At 55.0% G+C, this 18495-nt stretch overlaps 3 protein-coding genes across 3 annotated transcripts in view; 1 reads left to right on the top strand and 2 right to left on the bottom strand.

Moving 5' to 3' along the window:
• The window catches only part of P884DRAFT_98507 (rab-GTPase-TBC domain-containing protein), a 3494-nt gene extending 2023 nt beyond the window's left edge, over window positions 1-1471 (top strand). Inside the window, exons 4-5 of the mRNA XM_069446220.1 lie at window positions 97-1038; window positions 1134-1471. Of these exons, the coding sequence (XP_069300262.1) occupies window positions 97-1038; window positions 1134-1196 (1005 nt within the window). The 3' untranslated portion in view covers window positions 1197-1471. The remainder of the gene's footprint in view (window positions 1-96; window positions 1039-1133) is intronic.
• An 817-nt stretch (window positions 1472-2288) lies between these two features.
• On the bottom strand, window positions 2289-3257 carry P884DRAFT_194063 (40S ribosomal protein eS8; the record flags this gene model as incomplete). The annotated part of the gene is made up of 3 exons (XM_069437800.1): window positions 2289-2650; window positions 2712-2904; window positions 3198-3257. The coding sequence occupies 3 exons, from the start codon at window positions 3255-3257 to the stop codon at window positions 2289-2291; spliced, it is 615 nt and encodes a 204-aa protein (XP_069300261.1).
• Window positions 3258-4027: 770 nt separating this feature from the next.
• On the bottom strand, window positions 4028-17449 carry P884DRAFT_327874 (uncharacterized protein). The gene is made up of 8 exons (XM_069445566.1): window positions 16950-17449; window positions 9752-16883; window positions 9094-9699; window positions 8983-9042; window positions 8779-8928; window positions 4939-8643; window positions 4534-4878; window positions 4028-4478 (listed from the first exon to the last, which is right to left on the bottom strand). Exons 1-8 carry the CDS (start codon window positions 16995-16997, stop codon window positions 4384-4386), a joined length of 12141 nt encoding a protein of 4046 aa, XP_069300260.1. The 5' UTR covers window positions 16998-17449; the 3' UTR covers window positions 4028-4383.
• Window positions 17450-18495: the final 1046 nt, after the last annotated feature.

Genomic DNA, 18495 nt, shown 5'->3' with positions numbered 1-18495 from the left:
CCCCCCAACAAAACCTCGGGGGGCGCCCAACCCCTTTTTCCGTGTGTGGGTGTGTTTTGCATAAATTGTCCTTTCCTTGATTTTGACGCTTTGTAGATGCCGGAAGAGGAGGCATTCTGCTTGTTAGTGCGCTTGATGAACCAGTACCACCTCCGCGATCTCTTCGTGAACGACATGCCCGGCCTTCACCTCCACCTCTACCAATTCGAGCGGCTGCTCGAAGATTTCGAGCCAGCACTCTACTGCCACCTTCGGCGGCGTGGCATCTCGCCCCATCTCTACGCTACCCAATGGTTCCTGACCCTCTTCGCCTACCGCTTCCCGCTACAGCTCGTCCTCCGCATCTACGATCTGATCCTATCCGAAGGCCTCTCTGCTATTCTCAAATTCGGCATCGTGCTCATGCAGAAGAACGCGGCTGCTCTCCTCGCCATCCACGACATGACCCAGCTTACCAACTTCCTCAAGGACCGCCTGTTCGACGTCTACATCGACTCCGCTCCTTCCTCCAATTCCATTCTCGAGAACGGTTTCTTCGGCAGCTCCTCCAGCAGCATTGATAAGGAGGTCTACCGCGCGGACCAGCTCGTCCGCGACGCGTGCGAGGTCAAGATCACGCCCGAGATGCTCAAGGCGTACCAGGCCGAGTGGGAAGAGAAGACGCGCGCGGAGCGGGAGCGCGAGGCGGAGCTCGAGGCGCTGCGCGCCAGCAACGCCAGCTACGCGATCCGCATGCGCAAGCTCGAGGAGCGCCTGCAGCAGGTGGACGCCGAGCAGGCATCGCTGGCAACCGAGCTGGTGCACACCAAGGTGGAGAACGACGAGCTGCGGGACGAGAACGAAGGACTCAAGATCCAGGTGCAGGAGCTGCGCATCGTTATCGAGAAGCAGCCCGCGGAGCTGGAGATGGCTTGGCAGCAGGAGCGAGACGACCTCATGAAGCGGAACGAGAAGGTGCACGAGGAGAACCAGCGCCTCGAGAAGGAGCTGTCGGAGCTCGAGGAGGAGCTGGTGCAGACAAAGATGCGCTATGCAGAGGTGAGCCACGGTCCACTATACATCCCCCCTATCGAACCCCTCCATGGTGTTGCTTGTCGACTGTGGATGGACACACACTGACACGACGATGGTAGATCAACTCGGCACACGAGACTCTGACGCGGAAATGGACCGATCTCAAGAGACAGTTCCAATGAATGAGTCTGTGCTCGCCCTTCCCCCACTCCGGGACCCGTCCGGGGAGAGGCTCTCGATTCGAAACTGGAGCACCAATCCCTTGCGATGCCTGAGGGAGAGTGAGTTGAGACGAAAACAGTACTCGACCGCCCGACAAGGCACACCAGAGCATCCCGCTCATTGGGTGTCTCATTCTATTTCAAAACCGCAATGCAGCACCAACGGCGAGGTGACTTTGGCTTTTGAGGAGAGCAGAACGAGCATATCGGCTGGACGAGGATAAAGGATAGGATGGACGAGTGAGAGCCGCGGCCCCAAAACTGGAAGCAACAGGAATGAGCAGAGCAAGTGGTCTGCGGAGATAAGGCTAGAAAGTCGAGCTCGCCGTTGTATATAATAGTGTGTGTGTTAGGTCGAACGGGGACAGCATTGGAAGATGGAGTAGAGATGCGATAAAAAAAAGAAACCTGGATCGATTGCATGATCGCATGGATGGGCGGACATGGACGGAATAGCACGGCATTTGTTCAAGAAATCACATCCTTTAGTGATGCACCTGTTGTTGTGCTATGACTATGAAGCTTTTACCGCCCCAGACGCCACCGCAGCTGCTAAGCGCTACTCGCGGGCAACTGTTGTACTCTCTCACACACGGGTTCCCCAGACCATCCAGCATGTCCGGGCTCCTTGGTCTGTCGATTGGTGTACGCCCTCATCGTGGAAGGGAGCCGCCGCTAGGCTCCGACCTTAAATTGCATGCACTCCAAACACCTGAAGTACTGCTCCGTCACATAGGTGCACACACAAACTCAAGTTCAAGCCTGGGATTCATTGACTGTGCGGGGGTGCTGCTTATGGTGGTGGTATTGATATTCCATTGCCCTAAATCCCTGCCGTGCCCTGTTACCGGTGACGAAGCAACTGGAAATCAAAGTTGCGATGGCCGCCTTTTCCGCTTCCGCAATTTTTAACCCCCCATATCGACGAGACGGGCAGCGAAGCAATCAGAAATGACCCATCAACACCTAGGCGAAACGCCGACGCGCGCCCCCGTGCCCAGACCCGTTCCTTCCGTTCTTCATGACACCTACTCTCCCGCCCCCGCCCAGCGTTTACTTGTGGAGCTTGCGCTGGTAGAAGGCGAGCTCCTCACCCTCGAGGATGTAGCCGTCGCAACGACCAGATTGACCAGGGCGGCTCGAGATAATGGCATAGAGACGACCAGCTTCGAACTGCTTCTCGAGAGCGGGGTCGACCTTGCCGGAGGCGGCGAAGCGCGCAGCCTGCTTCTTCTCGACCGACTTGCTCTTCTTCACCTCCTCAGGGGCCTGGCCCTGCTTCTGTTGGCGGCGGCGGCCGAGCGGCTGGCCGTAGTGGGCCTCGTACCATTGACGGAAGGGCGCAGCATCGACTTGGACGACGGCGGACTTGGTCAGGGTGTTGGTGCGGACAAGCTCGTTGTTGGAAGGGTGATCTGATCATCGTAGCGTTAGTACACCATCTCTTCGGTAGCAAGAACCCCCCGGGCAACCTACATGCGACCACGATGATACGGGTCTTGCGGGTGCAGCCCTCAGAGGCCCAGGCAAAGTTGCCCGAGTCGAGACGCAGCGCACGATATTTGTGGTTGCCACCGCGGGTGCGGACGACGTGGATGCGCTTGGCACCAATACGAGTGTTCGCAGGCTGGCGGCCTGCCTCGAAGGCTCTCTTCTTCCCTGTACGCAGCTGTCAGAAATTTTGAACATTTCCATGTGCGTTGAACAGGTCAGAACGCATGGGGTCGGTTATTGCGGCAAGTTGCCTACCCTCTTCACTGCAAAAGGGTAGACAACCGGCCGCAAAAAACCTTCCAAGCGGACCTTCGAGTGCCCCAGTGCCGAGGGGCTCTGGATGTAGCACGAAAACGGGAGCAAGTCATGACATACGGTAGAAGCTGTAGCAGATCCGATGTTAGTCATCACCATCGACGCCGCTCCAGTACATGATGGAGGGGAGAAGAGGGAGAAGAAAGGGGAAACTTGCGATCGCTTGGCACCGGTAGCGGCGCGCTTGTGGCGAGAGTCCCGAGAGATACCCATCTTGACTGTGTCTGTATCAGGTTCGAGTTAGCGGGAAGATTCGTGATGAATTGGGCCTGCGAGTCGATATGGATCGGTGATCTCGAGAATCGGTCAAATTCGATAAGAACTGACGTTTTTGAACTTGCGATACCGAGAAAGGGGCTAAATGGGTCGAAGGAGGGCAACGCGGACATGAAGACTGACTTACCTCGCTGGTCGTTGGTCGAGCGGTTGTGTAAAGGCGGGATCCGGTGCGCAAGTCGATTTTGGAAAATGTGGGTGAAACTTTTTCGGCACCAAGTTGGACCGTTCCCGGTGCCCGGAGCCCTACAAGCCCGCGCACAGGCCTGGTGGGCAAATGGGTCCAAGGAATGTACCCCACCCTTTCTGCCAAGGCCGAACTTTCAACCCCAGCGAAAATAACAAAGTCGTCATGGACCACAAGGGCCAACAAAAATACCGTTCTTATTAGGATAGGACAGGAGGGACGTACTGTAACTAGCGGTGGTCAAATGCCCAATTGGACACCTTCACTATAACCCGCTCATTTTTGAGATAATTCCAATGTCACTTGAAACACGAGCTGAGGGATAACTTTAGAATTACCGTTTCACGACTTTTTTCCCGATCGTTTGTTGCAAAATGATAATGATATCCCCGGTGAAAAGCACCACAGTTCTCCACGAAGAGAGTGCTGCTGGGGCATGGCGTAGGCAGAGACGAAAAGCGAGTCACATATACTACAAGCCGCATTGCAGGTAATACTTGTAGACTCACCATTGTATGTGCTCCGCCATTGGAGAAGAGGCATCCACACTCAATTATCTACCAAGCTGTCTTCGATAGACCAAGAAGCAGCAGAGGGAAAGGGGCCTGCACTCCACCTTTCCCACTTGAACTGCTAGGCCGGGTTGAGAACCAGCCGGCAGGCGAGGAAGAGAAAGAAAAACAATACAAGCAACCAAATCTACACCTGATAACCCCCTTTGTGGCCCTTCCGCCATCCTTTCACCTCCCATCTGCACGTGCAACCGGGCCTTGACCTCTAAAACCGATGCCATTCCTGACAGATTAGATATTTTGTACTCTCCCTTCCGGTCATCATGGCTGTTCTATCCCGGGATTGCGCAATACTGCCTGGCATTCAGGCGAAGCCAAAATAGTCGCTCCCAGCCGTGATGGCCTTGAGCAACTGGCTGCGCAAAACCTCGTAGCTCTCATACTCCGGAAGATCGAGCTCTGGGAAAGATGATCAGCTCCTGCTCAGACAAGAATAGGACAAGCAAACACTTACGGTTGAAGCATGTATGAGAGCTGGGGAGGCGATCCTTGTTGCCATAGTCACGATGAATATTGAACCGGTTGATGCCGTTCATGCCTTCCAGTTCCTTGAACCCATTCAGAGGCACCTTAGACGTCCCAGTCACGAACTGCAAGAGCTTGGCCCGCTCCTCCTTGTCAAAAGATCGCACCGCGCGCCAGAACCACTGAATTTGTTGAGAGGCAGGCGTATAGTTCTGGTACTCGGTGTTGGCTTTCCAGTCGTCGACGTCAATTTCCGGCAAACCAGAGATGAGCAACTCAAGTTCTTGCTCGGTGAAGATAGAGATAAGGTCCTCGGGGATGATGTCGTGGAACCCTGAGTCGCAAGATTAGCCAGACTGCATTCAACCAGCCTCAACGCCTGAATACAACTTACCCTTCAAGAAGTTCTCCATCTGATCCTTGACCGAGGTGAGAAGCTTGTGCTCCACGATCAGCCGGACATATTCGTGCTTGTTCTCCTCTGTGACCGGAATGTTGCGCCCATTCTCAATGAGATCCACGACCTTAGTCACGCCAAACTCGTCGTCCTCAACCGAAAAGGTTTCAGTGATAATGTCGGTGATGTCGTTCTCGAGCATCCAGACAAGCGACTTGTAGTAGTCTGGATCGAACGACTCCATGTCTTTGACCGAAACCGGCTTGCCGAGGATGCGCTTGTAGACCGCACGACTGAAGTAGCAGTCAAGGACTCGGCCCTCGTACAAAGCCTTGCCGATGATGCGCCCAATGAACTTGAAGAACATCAAGTGCTCGTCATTGACACCGCTGAGCTTGTTTGGGTGGAATGTCGTGCGGTCCGACGATACCGGGATGAAAAGCGCGTAGTTGGGGTCAAACATCTGGCGGGAGAGCACCTGGAACCACTCGCGCGTAACACCGCCGGCATCAACACCTTCCTCGCCCTGGAAGCGAATATTGAGCTTCCCGAACTTCATCTCCGGACCTGACTTGAAGTAGAGTGACTTGAACGAATCATGGAAAACCTGGTCTCGGCGCACAGACAATTGTAACGGCTGATACTGCTGCCGCTGCTGGCCATTCTTCGCATGCACGCTCCGGTTGAAGTAGTTCCGCTTGTTGTCAAACTCGAGAACTTTGGGGTTCTTGACCAGAAGAGAAAAGGTCCCCGACATGAGCTTGGGGTTTTGCCGAACCAGCTCATTGAGAATACGCCGATGTTCCTCTGTGAAAGTGAAGAACAGGCTTGCGATGCGGTTGTCTGGTGGCGGGCTCGACAGGAGCATTTCCTTCCCAGTCGCGACTTGCGAAGCAGACGCCTCGCTCAACGTCGTGTTTTTGCAAATGACCATCAAGGACTCGACCAGCGGTAACAGGATCGTTGCGACGTTGAGCAAGCTCTCCCGCTGCCGAATTGCGCTCAAGCAGGCACTCAACTTATCCCACATGGTCCCAAACGTTGGGTTCCAGTAGAGCGAGCTGAGAAGATCCTCCTTTGTCTCGTCTGTTGCTTCGCCGCCTTCTCCCACCCCGCTTGATTTCTTGCCCTTAGTGTCAAACAAGTGATCAAGTGCAGTCAAGACACGCAGCAACTTGTTCTGCTCAGATGCTCCAGGCGAAAATTTAGCGAGCGCAATCCCCTGAATCTCGGTGCCCGTCTCCGCTTTGAGAATATGAGGAAGCAGATCCTCAAGGTCAGACACAATGTTCTCGCTCAAGGCTCTAGCCTGAGAGACGAGTTCTTCGCCAAAGACCTTTTTCGCGCCCGGAATGTTGGAGAGGTTCTTGATGGTCGAGATTGTGTTCTGGAAAGTCTTGGAGCTACATTCCCGCGCAACAAAGACGTTGATGACCAGCTTCAAGTTGTAATCAGGGATGGTGGGCGGGACGAGCTGTCGGACTTTCTTCTCCTCGGTCTTCGGTTCTCTGGCTGTTGAGCTCTCTGCCTCGGGCTGCTCCATGTTTTCCGCCGAGGGTTGTTCTCCAGTCGCGGCCACAGCAGTCGACTCGGCGGTCTGGGCCGCAGGAGGTTGTTCTCCTGAAGACTGGGCGGTCTCGGTACCTGCCTCACCCGCCTTCTCCTTTTCCTTTTCCTGGGCCTTCTTCTTGGCTTCCTCTTCAGCTTCCTTGCGCCGGCGCTCGAGAGCCTGCAGAGGATACGTGACCTTGTTGAGCAGGTCCGCAAGAAGCTGCATGACCGAAGAACTCTCCATGATGAGATCTCGATCCAAGAGGGCCAGAAGAGAGTTTATTGCATACTTCTGGGCCTTGGTACTGACGTCTTTGCCCTTGCCTTTGCGGCTCGTGCTTCGCTTGAGCGTTGAAGCCACAGTCTCATGCTCTGTAAGGAAAAGGGACGGGACGTGGGGGTTCTTTGTTGCGAGCTCCTGCAATAGATCAAGACACTGCTGAACGATCAGCAGAGGCGAGACCTCCGAATTGCCGGACATTTGGTTATTGGCGCTAACATTGGTATATGTCCTCTTGAGGCTCTGCGGGGTCTTGGGGTCCTTGTCCTTGGGCTGCTTTGCCTTCAAGGACAACTGGCCAAAGCTGCGTTCAACAGCATCCATGTCGGTGCTGCCGTCCTGGAGAATTTGAAGAAGGGTAGAAATGACCTCGAGGCGGTTTTGACGGTTCTCGCAGACATGCGCAAAGACATCGAACAGGTAGTTGCGGATGGAGCTCTGCTGCGTGATGAACATGAGTCGGAGAAGGGTAGCGACACCCGCCTTGTCGAGCATCTGTACGATGGTGCGCCGTTGCGGCTTTGCCTCAGCCGCCGCTTCAGATCGACGTGCAGCTTCCCTGGAACGGCTCCCTGGTGGTGGGACCCGATGGACATGGTGGCGTTGAGCGAGAGCGCGAGCCTCTGCAGCGAGCTCGGGAGGCAATTGATCCATGATGTCTTCGCCTTGCTCTAGCAGAACCTGCTCCCGAAGGGCTGGCGGGAAGGTCAACAGGATGCTTGCGGTATCCATCTCGACGGGGCCGAGGTCCTGGCCCGTAGCCGTAGCATGTCTTCGCTGTTCCTCGCGCTCACGGCGGCGCCGTTCTTGGCGTTCCTGCTGAACGATCTCCATACGAAGTTCTGCTGGCAGCGCCTCCAGAAATTCCTGGAAGACTTCAGTGTTCTCTCCCTCGTTGGCAGCCTGTTCGCGCGCCTGAGAGCGCCTGCTGCTCACGGTCTGAGCAATAACCTCTTCCCTGAATTCTTCCGGGAGCGCGGCAAGGTATTCAGGGTCGATGCCAAGCTCGGTGACATCCACGGTCTCCCCACGGATAGTGGTGACAACACGTTCCCTCGCCCGAGTTGGTTCCGGTGCGGCCTCCTGGGTCTCTTGGTGGGTTTCGACCCCTTCCATCGCCTGGGGCTCTTCAGCAGACACCTCCTCAACGGCAACGGCCTCTTCTGCGGCGCGTGCGGCCTCCGCCTCGGCACGTTCCCGTTCCTCACGCTCACGCTCCTCGGCCTCCTTCCTTTCCCGGGCCGCTCTCTCCTCGGCTTCTTTCGCCTCTCGCTCCTTGCGTTCCTCTTCCTCACGCTTCTTACGTTCCTCTTCCCGCTTGCGCTTCTCCTCCTGTCGAGCCCTGGCTTCCTTTTCCCGCTGGATGGCAGCCGGCGTGAGCATGCCCAAAATTGCCGTCGCGAGCAACTTGGTTTTCTCGTTATGATTGAAACCGAAGATCATCTTGGCCTCTCCTTGCCACCTCTCAGCGGTAGACTCGGGGAAGAATGTAACGGCTTGGTGGGGCTCCTGATATACTTCGCGGCGTGGTTCCCAGCGGGACTCGCGGCCAGGCTGTGTCATGCTAACCGGAATGCTGAGCTGACGAACCTCTCCAGCCGGACCTTCAGATCGGAGCTGAAGGCTGAAAGAGGGACCGGCGCCGCGCGGGAACGGGATGCTCTGCATCAGATCGTTGATGAAAGCAAGAGGCGCATCAATACCATGTCCCACCAAAGAACCCGGGAAGCCCAGCCTTATCATATGCTGGCCAGTGACTCGAGAAGCATCCTGCCCAGCTCGGTTACCCGAGAGCAGCAAAGGGTTGACACCATCGTCGGTCGGATTTGGAGGCTGCCGATGCTGGCCGTGGCGGAAGTAGCTACGAAAATCTGGAGAAATATCAGCATCACGGTCTGTTGTGCTCCAAAGTGCGCTCATGGGGCAGTCAAAAGCTTGACCAGGGATATTTGCCATGATAAAGCCCGTCTGACGACTTGTCGATGCAAGGCGTTGGGAAGACGTACCGGGTCCCAAGGGATCGCGGTGGTGCCCGGCCATGAACGGCGCAGGGAAAGGACTCCGATTGCCTCCGTGTCGTAGACGGTGATGGGGCTCGATCTGGGAAACATCCCAGCCTAGGCCCGATGGCATTGTGGGAGGTGGGTGATCGTCATCTAACACTCGTTAGAATCAGTACATGAGGGGCGGTGCATTTGAAGGAAACTTACGATGGTGACCAGGGTCATAATACACCTCATCTTCCTCACCTTCATCTTCCTCTTCCTCATCTGGTCTAGTTAGCTGAGTGCACAACGGAAAACCCGGGGGCGAATACTTGCCATCATCATCAACACCATCATCAATGTAGTGTTCATCAATGTCCTGCATATCTTCCGCATCAATTTCATCTCCGCCCTCGACGACGTTCCGTAGAATGTCGGGAATGTGGCCGAGTTGGTCGATGCCATGTCCGTGCATGAGTGCATCGTGAATGTCATGCGCGCCACCTCCTTCGAAGCCGAGCTCCTCCTCGGCTTCATCTTCCTCTTCATCGGTTTCGCTTTCCCAACCAGACGCTCCTTCGTCGTCCACGGGGTTTCCTTCCTCGTCGACAATCTCGATGCGGTCTTCGATATCCTCCATCTCTTCGGAACCCATCTCGTCCTCGTCCTCGTCCTCGTCCTCATCCTCATCCTCCTCATCGTCGGAGGGCTCTTCCTCGTCATCTTCGTCCATGTCCTCATCCATATCATCGTCCATGTCTTCGTTTTCACCCATAATGACTTCCACAACGCCAGGTTCCCCCGGCATGCCTTCCACCTGACCCATTTCGCCCAGCTCGTCATCGTCCTCATCGCTGGGGTTCTCTTCGTCATCCTGGGACATTTCGTCGCCATATTCGAGTTCATCGTCATATGGCTCGTCGTCGAACATGGCATCGTCATCTGTGATCGTCAGCACCACACGCCTGATTTGGGCCTTGGTTTCAAAACGCACCATCTTCGTCCTCGTCGGAGAAATCCTCCTCACGCCCAGGTTCGAGAATGCCGAGTGTGGAGTTGCGGTAGAGATCAGGGGTCTCCTCACGATCATCGTCCAAGTCCGAGAGGGACGATGCTGACGCGAAGTCGTCTTCAGGCTGATCAGTTGCTGTTACGGGAATAACGTCCGACTGGCTCAGCAAGCAGGCCGTTTTTGTCAAAGCGCGAAGAACACGCAGAATATATTTGATGGTGCGCTTGACGTTGGGAAAAGTGAGATCGATGTCGGCAATGGACGCAGTCAAGGCGGCGATATACCCCTTCTCATACATGAGGCGCTTGAGCTGCATCTGAGACCGGAGGACAGCGGGGTCGCTCGCACGGGCGTCCCTCTGCTGTGCTTCCTTGTCCTTCTCGCCAATCATCAAGCTCATCAGTTCCGCGGCGCACATCATCTTCCCATAGCGCACCTCAACCGGTTCGCCAGGCGTAGAGGCCTCCTTGTAGGCACGAAGCACGGTTTCGAGCACAAATCGGCGCACAAACAAAAGATCCGAGTCATCGTCATACTCGAAGGAATTGCGAGTGCGGTCGACGGGTTTCTCTGGTGTTCTAGCAACCAAGGCCACGAGCACTGCCTGTGCGTGGTTCGAAGTGGCAGCCTTCTTTCTAATGATGGTTGAGTCCATCGGAATGCCGGCAGGTCCCAAGCAAAGGAGATCGTTGAGCAGATAGTTCAAAACGCTCGAACGAGGCTTGATAGGCGTGTTCGTTTGGATTGGCACGCTCCGTTTGAAGTTGATAAACTCAACCTTTGCGCGGTTGTAACTCTGCAGCAGTTCCGCTAAGCAGTTGAGCAGAAAGCAGCGGTAGACAAAAATTGGATGATCTTCCGCCTTGAAGGTTGGTCTGGGTGCCTTTCGCTCCTTTTCCTTCTGCTCGGATAGGTGCTGGTCGGGAGCAGGCGTTGCCTCCCCGCTTGCACCGGGTGATTCGCTTTCGGCCGCCAATCCCTTTGGGGAATGGCTTGACGGCTCTTTGTCATCGACCTCCCTGTAGTTCAACAACTCGCTAAGTAGGAAGTGTATTACCCCGTCGGGATTCTCGAGAACAGGTCGCTTGAGCTCGAACGGGGTCTTTGGCGCATCCGCCATCTCCTTGTCAACAATTTCTGTTGACGGCTTGACATCTGCGATAGTCAAGCCCTCCGTCGCTTGCACAGCAGGTCCCACAGAACCTTCCTTAGGAGACGTTTCCTGCTCTGCGGGTTTCTCCTTGAGGGATAGATTATACGTACGGACGGCCGGATCGTAAGTTGACCAACCATTCAACTTGGTAAGGTCTGAAGTGACGTCGACGAAGAGCTTCGGTGAACGGAGCGCCACATGAGACAGATGCCGCAGGTAGCTTTGGAGATCATGATAGCCCCGCGGATTTCGAGTCGAAGACAAGTACTGCTTGATCTCAGTCTCCATCATTTGGCGAACCATGTCCTCATCCTCCACTATATGCCGGAGGATGATCATGATGTTGTCAGTGATGTGCGCTTGGTTCAACCGAGCCGATCCCCCACTGCACAACTGCTTCGCCATGACAAAGAGCCGTTGTAAATTACGCTTTTCTCCAACAATCTTGGCGATCCCATGATCTCTGGTCAGGATCACGAGTATCCGCAGAACGGAGATCGCCAAAGCCTCCTCCTTGCCAATTCTTGGGAGGATGTCCAGAATTGCATTGAGGAGCTTGGTACGGTCTTCGGCGGATATTATGAGATCTTTGGTGACCCAAACTGGCGGCTCAACAACTTCGTCCTCTTTGGCAGGCATTCTCCATTCAACTTCCACCGGTTGTTCGTCGTCCGAGAGAAGAATCTCGAAGATAAGGAGGATGTAAGGAATCCATGACGGGAGCTCCTCATGTGAGCTCCCTGGTGAAACTTTCAGAAACCCGAGGTATTCTCCGGCGTTCTGCTTCAGGGTCGGCAGCGTAGTTTTGAAGAATGACCGATTTTGGAGAAGAAGCGACAGCAGATGGGCGAAAGCTGCAATGCCGCGGCCGTTTGCTCGCTTCTCGTCGGCATCGTTCGGAGCGAATGACATGAGCGCGTTGGCCAGGACTTCGCCGACTTCAGTCCGCTTGTCCTCATTATCGGACTTGAGTATTGTTGTTTGAATGAGGTCGCAGACATCGAATACAAGCTCCGGGTGCGTCCTGACGACATCTAAGCAACGATCAATCAAGTCGGTTTGAACTTCCGCCCTCTCCCTGTCGAGGTCATCCTTCGTGATCGGAGGAGGTGTCGGAGAGATTTCAGACGGAGTTGAAGGGGGGATGGGGGCCCGAGTCGGGGCCGAGGAGGCACCAGCTTGTTCCTGACTCTCGGATTCTCGGCTCTCGTCATCATGGCTTTCATCACTAGAACCATCATCAGAATGTTCTTCGGCTTCGCCAATCGCGTCTCGAATGAAGTTGTTCATCGAGTCCAAAGACATGGGATCCGTCGCGGTAGGATTCGCCGGAGCCGCTACCGCCTCGTCCCGAGTCGCTTGCGACTGGGGTGATGGCGGCCCCCGGTATGCATCCTGCTCAGGGACGGGATTTCGCTTGCCAGCCAGGCCTTTGGAATGAGCGCGACAATACTCCGCCGAATCGTCGACCTTTCCGTTCGCACGGTAAACAGCTTCGCGAGCGAGTTCCTCATCGTACCCCATCCGGGTCAAATTCTTGATCTGGTCAGCATAAAGACGCCAGTCGAACCGGATAGACGGCCGATCTCCGAACAGAGGCACTGGTGAGTTCTTGTCCGTCTTGCGCCATGCGTTCGTCTCCAGATCGGCAGTCGCAATTGTCTTGATGATATCGATGACTCTGCTCAGAATAGGAGTCGGCGCCTTCTCGGCGAAGTCTGACTCCCATAGCTTTCGGGCGATTGGCAAAATAGCCAATCTCAACTCCACAATGAGTTGATGCCCCCGATCTCTGCTCCTGTCCGAGGACCGCGGGAACAAGCTGGTTTGACCCACAGACTCGTAGACGTTCTTGCCGCTGACGATGACGTGGTATATGTCGAGGATCTTTCTCATCCCAGCGGTAACCAGATGCAGCTTCTGAGCGTCCTGGTGCTCCGGCGCATCGTTGCATAGCTCATCGGCGAATTTCCGGAGCATAGTATTCAGGAGCTCTATCCCACCACGGTCTTTGAACGCCACCAAAACAGGCAGAATGAGCTGGACGGAAGTGCGGTCCGGCTGCCGGGTTGGGTCGATCAGCATCTGGTTCAGTGCGTCGAACATGACATCCCAATATCGTAAGTCCCGAACCGTCAGACTCTGCTCCTGTGGCAGACTCAACTGCTCGAGGATCGTCTCCGCCAGCGTCTGCGCAATGCTTAAGTGATGGGATCTCAAGTAGGAATCAGGGCCACGCCTGGACAACAGAACTTTCCCTATGGTTTGGAAGAACGGGAGCGTACTCGGCGTTAACGAGTTCAGGAGGCGGCTAATCACGAAATAGTTCTGAAACCGAGGCGAAGCGCGTTCTTCCTTGGTCGGCTCCTTGGGTAGTTTCGATGGCTCTGCTGCCTTGTCCGCCGAGGTAGCCTGACCGGCATCTGCCGGCTTGCTTTCCTCGGTAGCGGTTGGAGCGGAAGGCGACGCAACCACCTCTACACCATCCTGAGTGAACGATCGGTTCCCAAGCCAGTGGCTCGGCACAAGGGCGGCAATTGCCATGTCCTCTGTCGCGGCGTCATGAAGGAGGCTTCCCAAACGGTTGATGAGGGAGATGAAGTAGTCGAAAACATTGACCGCTGGCATCGAGACCGTTGCCTGCCTAGAGGAATACGGGAAGCTCTGATACAGAGTCCTGAGAAGGGTTTGCAACCTGACCAAAGCCTTCACAACGCGGGTGCCGCCAGCCACTTTGCGGACCAAACCTCGATCCCATTCGGCCTGATCGTTCTGGACTGATAGATTAGGAAGAACAAAGGGAGCGAAGAAGGGCTGTGCGCCCTTCTTGCTCACGAGTGGTTCCAGATCATCGATGGCGGCGTGGGCCCGGTTGAGTAAAGATGGAAGACCTAGAATTGGGCTTGCCTCGATCACCGTTGCAAGCGCGTGGGCGAGCGAGCGCGACGCGCTGGTGCTTTCGAAATCTCCGGGCAGGCTAGGAACCTCCGACAGCTGCAAAAGCAGCTCAATACCGCCATCGCGGATGAAGCTTGATTTGAGGCTGGAATTGTGAAAGATGGCGTTCAGGAATGACGAGACTGCCCCAATGTAAGGTGTTATCTCGTGAAACGGGCCGGAAGGTTTTTGGTCCTCAGTAGCGGAATTTCCATGGGAGGTATGAGACTGCGCAGGCGTGGAGCTCGCGTCAACCATCTCGACATCAGCATTTTCTGGAGCGGCCTTCTCCTTCCCTTTGGCCGTACTGGGCGCCGCTTCCAAGCTTGCCAGCAAGGATTCGTCTGCGGTAATGGCCTTTCCGTTTGCGTCAAGAACCGAAAGCTTCGCACCCCACCCTGCGCTGATGGACTTCGTCTTCGCAAGGTGCAAGACTCGGGCCACCATGTCAAGGATGGCATTGGAGATGGCAGGCCGCAGTGCCGGGTGATGGCGAGCAAGTTCATCAAAACTTCCGCCGACCACGTTGGCCAAATCTGATTCCGACAGAACCTGGACATGGTTCGGGCTCTCGAAAATCTCCAGGTAAATCTCGATCGCGTTGGACGAGTCGACCATCTTCAAACCGAGGTTGTTCAGCGAGATGGAGTTCAAGATCGAGGGTATGATGCTGATTGCATCGTTCGACGCAAGAACGCCAGGCGCAAGACGCTCTCGAGGCGCTTCGAGCATTTCCTGAGTCGGAGGATGCGGCCGCTCATCGCTCTCTAGGTTGACCGACTCGTTAGTGAAAGCAGGCGAGTCGCGCCCCTCACCCTCTTGCTCGGGATTAGGTGTTTCTGAAGGCTTCGGCAAAGTGACAGGCCTGCCAGTTAGAGTCTCGAGAAAGCTTTGAATCAAACCCGATTCCGATATGGCGGCAAAGCTAGTTGGATCGTTGTTGATGAAATCGCTCAACAAGCCCGCCGCGTTGGTCCAGACTAAGGAACCAAAAACATGCATGTTTTCAGTAATGGTGCGAAGGCTGCCCAGCAGAGCTGAGTTGTCCACCAGGTTCCTCAGCAGCCGGTCGATGTTGGTACCAAAAGAGAAGGCATTGGTCATGATGTGATGGATGAACTTGAGCAGCCACTTGAGCGCTTGCTGGTGGTAGAATGGGATCTCATAGTCCACCGTATGCGAGTGAAACTCTGGCTTCATCCCCTGTCCCGCCGCAACCTCCTCCTTTGATCGAGCGACCGTGTCGATGATGAGGTTTGAGATGGCATCTAGACCTCCGGCATTGCTGAAGACGGTGAATGCGCCGTTGAATCCGTAGATGATTGTATCCAGGAATGCGAGCACCATACTGTAGTTCCGGGTCGCTGTCCTGGATCGAATGTTGAGTATCTCGACCATGATCTCAAGAAGTCCGGCCGATGACATCTCTTGACCTATTCGAGAGGCCATGGCCATCTGAAGAGTCAGGGCAAAGAGACTCGCGCGCCAATGGTCGGCATCGGTCACCTTCCCGTCATCCGCCTCGGCAGAGTCGTCTTTCATGCTAGCCACGGCCTTCCTGATGACGTATAGAAGGACACCGTGATTGACATTGGCATTCAGAGCTGCGACCACCTCGGGGTACTTTGTTGGCATGACTGTAATGGACTCCAAAGCCGCAAGCGCAATGGCCTGCAGCTTTAAAGGCGTATCGGGGGTCCCATCGGCCGAGGGATGGATCAACTCGGCGAGTTGGTATACCAGCTGGTACCTACGCGGCTCATCATTGTCCTGCTTCAAGACCTTCTCGACAAACGTCGCTTCGGGATGAATGTACGCTAGGTTGGTGATCGCCAGAAGACGGACGGCCAAGGCCAACTGCCGATCGTCTGATGACCCCAACAGCGCCTTACATACCCTCAGCCGGTTTAAAAACTCGTATCGCGAAGCTTTGGGCATGTCGGAGGGACAGAGCTTGAGGAGCTCATAAATAGAAGTCGACTGCACCTTCACTTGGCGCAACTCGAAGAACCTGGGCCCAGAAACAGGATGGTCATCGCCACTTACTCCGTGGCTCCGACTCAATGGACTATCTTCAGCGCCATGAGTCTTACTCGAACGCGGCGTCTGAGAAAGGCCCGTGGAGCCACGCCGCAGAGGAGTAGGTGTTGTAGGTATTGAGGTCGAGCCGGCCTCTGCAGGTTGGGCATCTGACGCAGTAGATCCTGAGGTTTCGGTCTTTGGGTAGTAGGTTATCTTGACATCCCCCCAACCAGCCCATCGCGCATCGTCCGCTGGGCCGGGAGCAATGATCGCTGAAAGATCATTTGCATACACCGAGGCCGCATTCCGATGGCTAGGGCCGGACGCCTTCTCCTTGCTCTTACTTGCCGAGCCCGGCGTTGTCGGCGGAAGATCAGAAAACCGGGGACCCGGCGAGAGCGGAGTTTTCACGAAAGGCTGTGCAAGATATTGCACCCGCTCGAGATCGATGTTATAATGGTTCGCAAGCAGGGCGCTGCTCACTTGCCGATTGGGGGTACCCACACGCTTGATCGAAGCCTGGTAGCGCTGCGCAAGTTCGAGGCCAACCTCGAGAGTGTGATAGATGACGCTCAAGTCGGTTGAGTTGAGGAGATCGTTCAGATGAGGACTGCTGGCGTATATGCTCCGGTTACCGCAATGTTGCAAGAGAACTCTGGTAAAGGTGAGAATGGAGACAATCAGCTGACGGTCTCCGTCCTCCTTGTAACCTAACTGGACCAGTCGCTCCTTGCTGAACGGCTGCTCGTCGGCGTACTCCACCGGCGCGCCTTGATTCAGGAGCAGATCGCACCCGAAGTCTCTCATCTGAAAACCATCCTGCAGCTTGTATGTCGCACAAAAGGCCTCGAGGATGCTGTCGAACCGGTTCAGGAGTGGGATCCAGTGATACAGGTCGCCGCGCGGAAATGGCCATCTGGTCGGGAACTCGTCAAGTTTTCTGGGAATGAGCGGCAACGGAGTAGACGCCGCGGCGAGAACGTAGTCCTTAACCCAGGGAGACTGAGAGGGTGGGTTAGCAACATTAACAGCCGGCATAATGAGAAGCAAGTCCGAGTTGGAACATACGAGGTTCTCCCGGTGTTTGGACTGCATGGTTTTCGTAATTTTGCCCATCTTGACGAAGCGGCTGAGCCGCGAGGGCTGAAGAAACTAGACACTCCCCCTCCACTACCGCACGTCCAAATAACGGATGTGGACCTTTCTCGAGAGCGAGAGCGATACGGGTAATGGTGGTGGGCAGACTAGACGTATCGCGGTTGATGAAGAGGAAGGTCAGCCGTCGACGAAAGCCCGATGGCAACGTCGCTGTTTCCCGTCCTCGGTGAAGATGCCCGCAATTCGGCGTTGGCCAGATGGAAATCGGCAGTGCTGCGGCGAAGCTCCCCGAAACCCGAAGACAGCTTGAAGACGAGTGCAGGTCGCCTCAAGATGTCTTGGAAAAAAGAAGCGGAGCTAGATGTCGATGCGTTGGTCAAATCTGTTGATGCCTCTGACCTTTGGCGATGTCGCCGTGAAAGCCGCGCCAAGTAGTTGCAGGGCAGCGATACACTAAGTCTGAGGTCTTGGTTTGTAGATGAGGAACTCGGCAAGCGAAGGAAGGTAAATCAGAGGCAATATGACGGCAACAGCTGGTCAGGTACAGGCAAGCACCGCCAAAAAAAGTCCCGCCACGGCAATCGCCGCCTTGGGCTCTCCCGATGTGGGGCAGGAGCTCACACTTGGTTTCTATCGCAGCAGCACCAACAACAATTTCGTGGAAGGTTTCTGCGACCTGACTAACCTACGAAGTGTATCGTACGCACAGCGCAGAATTTACTAGAGACAGGACAAAATTGCATAGTATTATTACTTCATCTTTGAAGCACCAAGAAGCTCCCATGAGTTGTCACCAAACAGTCGCAGCCTCCCATTCTCCCGTCATTTTAGGACCCCACTTTGGCGAAAGAGGGGTCCTGTGTCCCAAAAGCTAGACTTGCACGCAACAAGGCCAGCTACCTATCCTGTGGGAAGTAGTGCGCGTTACAGCGCCGTCTTCAGAAAGATAATTACAGCATGTTTATAACCGTTAGAATCCAAGGTCCGAGCCAGGGTTGTGCGTGGAAAGGCCAACCAACATTGTTTGCAACTGGTACCGATATCGTATCTAGGTACCTAGCTAGCTACAACTATGTACATACATACATTTTTCATCAAACCTTCCTTGTGGTACTGCATACACTGCGTGATGTATGTAATCCGTACATGGATGTACATGTGCGGTGCCTCAGGTAGCACCCATGCAAAGAGGGGCATTGTTGTACCCATCTTTCTAGGTATTGTACTGCGTCGCCTCCGAACCGCTGTGGCTGCGTTTGCAGGTTTCTAGGTTGACGAAGTCGCGGACAATGGCCGCATCAAATTTGAAGACGGACGTCTCGTTTCCCACGAGGTATATGGGTTGCTTCCGGGCCACGGGAAGTAACAGTCGTCGTACTGCTGTTCTAGCATTGACATCTGGTGCAGGGTGCAAGCTAGAACTGACCGAAGCTGTAACAGTTACGATGCAACCCCGGTAATGTCTTCCCATTCACAGTTGAGGGCATTCAGTATTCTAGATCTAGCTCGCCAAGCC

The sequence above is a fragment of the Thermothelomyces heterothallicus genome, assembly GCF_042370625.1.
Source record: "Thermothelomyces heterothallicus CBS 202.75 unplaced genomic scaffold P884_scaffold_4, whole genome shotgun sequence".
NCBI classification, from domain to species: domain Eukaryota; kingdom Fungi; phylum Ascomycota; class Sordariomycetes; order Sordariales; family Chaetomiaceae; genus Thermothelomyces; species Thermothelomyces heterothallicus.
This window is presented reverse-complemented; position numbering and strand designations above follow the sequence as displayed.

Bases quoted from the DNA above. Each gene is read 5' to 3' on its own strand.
- P884DRAFT_327874 (XM_069445566.1), bottom strand. From the start codon at position 16,997: ATGGGCAAAATTACGAAAACCATGCAGTCCAAACACCGGGAGAACCTC. The intron at 16,884-16,949 runs GTATGTTCCAAC...CCACCCTCTCAG, and splicing joins CCAAACACCGGGAGAACCTC to TCTCCCTGGGTTAAGGACTA. The intron at 4,879-4,938 runs GTAAGTTGTATT...CTTGCGACTCAG, and splicing joins GATGGAGAACTTCTTGAAGG to GGTTCCACGACATCATCCCC.